Genomic DNA, 6,026 nt, shown 5'->3' on the forward strand with positions numbered 1-6,026 from the left:
ATGCGATGTAGCAATTCCCATTGCTGCAAAGAAGTGAAGTGTACAGGCGTCCCCAAGATAAACCAGTTGAGCTCTTGGAACAATTACTTAGTGTTAAATTTTTAAAATCCTCGAATGTGGTCGTTGGAATAACATGGTGAGCGTTGCCTTCTTGAAATTGTCTTTTGCCCTGAATGTATTGGTGGTCATTCAAACCTGAAGTTCAGAGTTCGAGAGCAAACGAAAGAAGACCCTGGGGGAGAGTGGTAGCGCACGGGAGAGGAGGACTTGGGTACGGAGAGTGTAGATTGCACATCAATGAAGAACCAATGCAGAGCAGAAAGAGCAGGAAAAGAGGACGATCCAGTTTATCATTCACGCCATTCTTGTTCAATTTAAACAACACTTCTACCAATCATGGTTGCTTCCGCAGTCTGTGACAATTATTCTACCGCCGAAAGCGCAACGAAATGGAAATAACTTACTAAGGGGCGAACCATTTTACTTTTGAGGGGGAGGTGGGGGGGTTGGAAGATTTTGAAAAAAAATTCCTGCAGCCTCCTAAGCAAAGAATAAAATCCATGCATGGCCAGGTCTGAGAAAGAAAAAAAAACATGCAAGCGTTGTGTAGAAAAAAAAATTCTTACAAATCATAGAAGGCCCATCCCTACCTGTGGTCTACCAAATCTGAGTCGTTTAAATACAAGCTATGCTCTTTTATTCAATAAAGCGAGTTTTCTCAAAAATGGGAGTTTACTGAGTTCATAGAGTCTTATAAATATTCTATAATCCTTTCTCTGCATGGCAATCTTTTATATCATCAATAAATAATATTATTATTTCGTTGATATGTGACCAATTGAATCAAAACTCTTTTATTCAGTTGGGAATATGATTGATTCAAGGCCTTGTATCATCAAAATTGATTGTAATAAACACTATTAAACCAGAACATTGTGAAAGCAGAACCTTGTCATACTTCGTGGCTCTACTGACATTATATATAATCCACAAAAAGCAACTTTGAGTTGATTGTTGTACTGAACAACTGCCATAACAATAACACTTGGATTCTAAAATATAAATACTGCATTTATATTCAAGTTAAAAAACAAGCAAACAATAAATAATAGCTAATATTGAATTAAAAAATAAAAAACATTTTCTTTTAATATATGAGTTTTAATATTAAGTGAATTTCTATAAAAATATGTTCTTAAAGAGGGTATAAAAGACTACTCTGTCTCAGATTTATTTTGCTTCCTTGTTTTTTCTGGAATTTTTGTCTGCCTTAATTTTAACATACTGCTCCTGGACAGTTTTCCCAAACTTCTCCTGGCAGGTCTCAAGGACTTCAGTTACTCTGTCTAATTCACTAATCAGCATACTTCTTGCTGCTTCTAGTGCTTTTTCAAGCGGTTTGTAAAATCCATGGCCCTCCTCTTTACCTAGAAGCAATCATGCTTGTTCCCAGGGTTCTCTCCTACTCTTGAACCCTGGGAACGAGATTGAGAAGCAATATCATAAATTTTTGTCACTTCACGTAAAGCCATTTATTAAATACAAATACATAACCCTAACCCTTAAATAGGAATTCAAAAAGTTTGGAATTGAGTCAAGTTCGATGGATATCAGGGACACAATAATTTTGAGTACAGTAAACATCTGCATATAGAACGTTTGATTTTGATGTATTTCAAAGTTATTCTTTGCATGGTGCTCAAATATACAAGGTATTTTTTCCCCAGTGTTTAGGGTTCTCAGTCAAGATTCAGATAAGACACAGATAAATTTATAGCATGCCTTTGAGAGATTATTGACATTATTTATAGACTAAATCGACTATTGTGTTTAACTAACCTCTTTTCACAACTCCATTTTCAGCGAGTGTGTCTGAAATAGCTTTCCTGTCGTAACGATCATAGTGCTGGCAATACACTGCATAGTAAACATTTTACAAAGTAGAAACCACCATGAAATGCAGGATACTCTTTATTTTAAAAAAAATCCTTTGAGGTGTGTCTCACTCCCGAATGGAGTGAAAAAAAATCCTGCAGAGGATAATCTCCCAAAAAAAATTAATTGCGTTGCTTTTCGACTGAAAAAAATATGTGCCTTGTTGGTCAGTTCTTGCCACTGAGAAATCTTCCACCCTACCCTACCCCCCCTCTCAAAAGTCAAATGGTTCGCCCCTAATAGTTCCCGAGTACGTGCGAAAATTTCCGACTACTTTCATTTCATAAACCAGGCTCAGGAGACGGACATCTTGCCGATCGCACCAGGTTCTATAACGGAGCCACATGTGGGACACTTCGCTGTGACCTTTTGAGATATCTTGCACATGCGCGGAGAGCAGGGTCTACTCGCTGGCAAATCCGATGTGTTACTGCAGTAGTCCCAAGGTTCTTTAACATACCATTTTCTTGGAGGGTTTGGAACGATTTCTTTTGATTTAAAAAATGTCACAATCTGCCGAGAGATGTTTGCGGAGATCTCGCGAACCTGTAAATGTAAATGGATGAAATATTTTTAGTGCAGGGAAATGAAGTAAAGGTAGTTAAATCAGACAGAGGAAAGGATATGAGTACTACCAAAAATATGGAAAAGTGAGTATCCTAACTTTCATTGCGACCGTTTACTTTAAGCGCGTTCCTGTGGGGTTTTGGTCTGGCTCACACCACAGGATTTTACTCGACCCCTTCGGCAGTTCAGACCTTTTCTTTTGTCTTCTAAGAAAGATCTATTGGAAGTAGCCAAAACGCGGGACAGGGGCCAGGGCCGGGGTCGGGGTCGGGGCGTTTTTTTTCCCACATTTTTTTTTTGTTTCAATTTGTGTCGTTATTCTCCTGTACTGTTGTTTTCGAATGACCGGCATCTGTCCTTCATTTATGGTGGAAATTAGCCATAAACATTGAGGAACTTACGGAAGCTATGAAATTAAATTAAGGGACATCTTAGTTTTTTTTCTCGAAATCGGACTTTGTTTTTTGAAATTAAGATAATATCCGAAAATGCTGAAATTGGAGTTTATGAAATATACGCCAACTGCCAGAAAAATTGAAGACTCGCTGAGTTCCACACTTACAAATAGCATTGTAATGTTTACTTCTTGAGAAAAAAAATAGAATCGCAGTTCCACGATGATCGTCACGCAGTCAGGCAACGTTTTCATTACAAGGAAAGGTTACGTTTATACAAACGTTGGCCGTGTAGCACTTATATTTTAAACAGAGTTAACTGAATAGAGTGTAATGTGAAGTGCTAGATTTCAGTCCCGTATGAACCATGTGAGCGTTAGCCCTACAGATGGAAATGGGCCCACACAAGGACAGAGAAAAACTCTGACCAGGGTGGGAATTGAACCCACGACCTTCGGTTTAGATCTCCGCGGAGATCTAAACCGAAGGTCGTGGGTTCAATTCCCACCCTGGTCAGAGTTTTTCTCTATCCTTGTGTGGGCCCATTTCCATAAGTAAGGCTAACGCTCACATGGTTCATACGGGACTGAAATCTAGCACTTCACATTACACTCTATTCAGTTAACGTTCTCATTTGCTTGTTTGTTCGTGTTGACGTCATGTTGTTGTCTATCTTTACTACAAACGGTTTGTAGTAAAGCCAGAGTCGCAGGGGAACTTGCTAGTCAATTCTATTCGCACGTCAAGGGATCAAATCTAATATCACGATAAAAAACACAACGACATTGAAAATAATTTTGCGAAAACAAGCAAATAAGAACGTTGTGTGATGACTATTGTGGAACTGTGGCTATGCTCTGTTTCGTTATAATTGTATTGTGGAGAAGGTTTTTAAGAAGTAAACATTAAAATGTGGAGCTCAGCGAGTCGTTAGTGTCTCTAGGAGTTAACGTATATTCCCCAAACAAACTTCAATTTCAGTCTGAAATTCTCTTGATTTCGAAAAACAAACAAAGATGTCCCTTTCGTAGCTTCCGTATGTTCCCATATTTTTTTGACTAATTTCCACCATAAACGATGGAAAGATGCCGAACATTCGAATATAACATTACAGGAGAATAACGACAACAATTGAAACAAAAAAAAATTGGAAAAAAAACGACACCCCGACCCAGACTACTCATCCGTTGTCCAATGGATGGTTTGCAGCCAATCTCCACGGACTGAGGTGACAATGGTATTATTAGCCTGCGAAGCTGGGGGTTCTTTTTGGAGCGCGAGAGATTTCAAGCGGCGCAAGAAAACCGCTCGAATTCTCTTCCGTTCCGAAACAACAGAACCGCCAGCTGCGCAGGCTATGATATAATGTCAAGAGATTATGAAGGTACCTTGATAATCTCTTGATAATGTACAAAGTGCTGGTGGACCAATGAAGGCAGCTAATGAATTTGGGATATTTGAACTGAGAAATGGACATGAAATGAAAGATAGAAGGATCATCACAGTTAGATAAGAGACTTGAGCAGTTGCAAGCCAGCCTTCAAAGGAGCTAATGAGAGAATGATCCTTTGTTTTCGTCCACCAATCGGGAGTCAGTTAAGATCTACGACGGCGACGTTTACGACAACGTCACTAACAGCAACGTCACTTCAAAATATAACTTTGCATTACCCAACGTCTTTACCAAATAATCCATCTCGTTAACGTCCTACAATCTATCCTAAAAATAAATTGGCACGAGCCGTTTCAATGTAAAAAAGGAAAATCGTATGCTCACGTCGTTCGTCGTTACAACCTCAAATTTGGTTACACAGAGTCAGGGGCGTAGCGAAAATATACGCATTATTTTATCTGTTTATTTATTTGACCTATTTACGTATTGAATGATTTAAAGATTTTTCGGCGAAAAGCAACTTTTACACATGCAAGGATCCTCTGTCCCATGCAAGAGTTTTCTCTCATTGTATTGCTGCGTTTTACGAAAAGAAAACTTTGTGAAGCGGAACCAACCAAACTTCCCCCTAGAAAACATGGAAAATGGCATTTCCGAGGCCCCAAAAAGAATTAACCACCCAAGAGGCTCGTGTCTTAGGCGCTCGTTTCACCACGCCTTTCTTTGCGTACCTAATTGGACAAACCACGCTACGCCCTTGAGAGTACCGTAAAAATGTGACGTAAAATGCGTGCCGGACGTGCAGCACGACTATTTGTCTTTTTCTAGCCAATAATACTCTTGTTTTGTGACGTTGTCGTTGCCTTGGCCGCCGTCGTTTCTTAAACTCCCTAATATGGCAGCGATGCATGACGTAACGAGAAAACCATCTGTTTCTGTGAAGATATCGCTGGCTTTCACTTTCGTTATCATTGTTACCTCAACTGCAAACTGCAAATGGGACTCAAGACTCAAGAACTGTATCAAACTTTCATTCAAACCAAAACAACGTGGAGACGTCCAGGAGGTCGACGCGACCAAAACAACACGTAAAAATTCTTTGACTTGAGCCATTTGAGTTTCAATGAGAACAAAACACAAACAGCGGTTACAAACATTTGCATAAACTGCAAATTGACTGAGATTGCAAATTTAGCAGTGAGAAACTTTATCTCTGTTATTAGATAATATCTTGTCGTTTTATGTCAATCAATTTTGTTAGTTCCTAGTTCCTTTTGAATTTAAATTTATCTGTAACTGAATAATAATCACTTCTGATGAAACGTTAAGTTTATAAAGTTACGCAGTTCAAAACAACACGTGACTTAATGCCTGGTTTTCATTAGTAACGCAAGCACAACGTCGACAGAAAGCATAAGCACACGGAAATGCTCAGACGCGGGGAAACTGGAACGAGTGCTTTAGTTTGCCAGAAACGGCCAGACATAATAAATGTCCTTTTGCTTTTGCCTTGTTTTGTTTCACACGGCATAAGGCGAACACAAGCACAAGCACAACAATAGGAAAAAAAAATTGATCCTTGTGCTTTCGCCGAGGCCGTTTTCACGGGAAAATGAGAGCTGTCCAATTGAGTACGCTAACCCTAACCCAAGAACAGGGCCTCTGGCCACTTCCAAGTTATGCGCAGTCGTAGTGAAGTTCCATTTTTTGAACCCGTTGACAACCGCTGCTGTTTC

General features: G+C 39.4%; 1 protein-coding gene across 3 annotated transcripts in view; it reads right to left on the reverse strand.

Moving 5' to 3' along the window:
* Positions 1-60: 60 nt before the first annotated feature.
* The window catches only part of LOC138042816 (copine-1-like), a 17,626-nt gene continuing 11,660 nt past the window's right edge, over positions 61-6,026 (reverse strand). For all 3 annotated transcript variants that reach the window (XM_068888835.1, XM_068888833.1, XM_068888834.1), the window contains exon 9: positions 61-2,481. In XM_068888835.1, coding sequence (XP_068744936.1) covers positions 2,230-2,481 — 252 coding nt within the window. In that variant the 3' untranslated portion in view covers positions 61-2,229. The remainder of the gene's footprint in view (positions 2,482-6,026) is intronic.

This window comes from Montipora capricornis, chromosome 3 (genome assembly GCF_036669925.1).
Source record: "Montipora capricornis isolate CH-2021 chromosome 3, ASM3666992v2, whole genome shotgun sequence".
In the NCBI taxonomy this organism is placed as follows: domain Eukaryota; kingdom Metazoa; phylum Cnidaria; class Anthozoa; order Scleractinia; family Acroporidae; genus Montipora; species Montipora capricornis.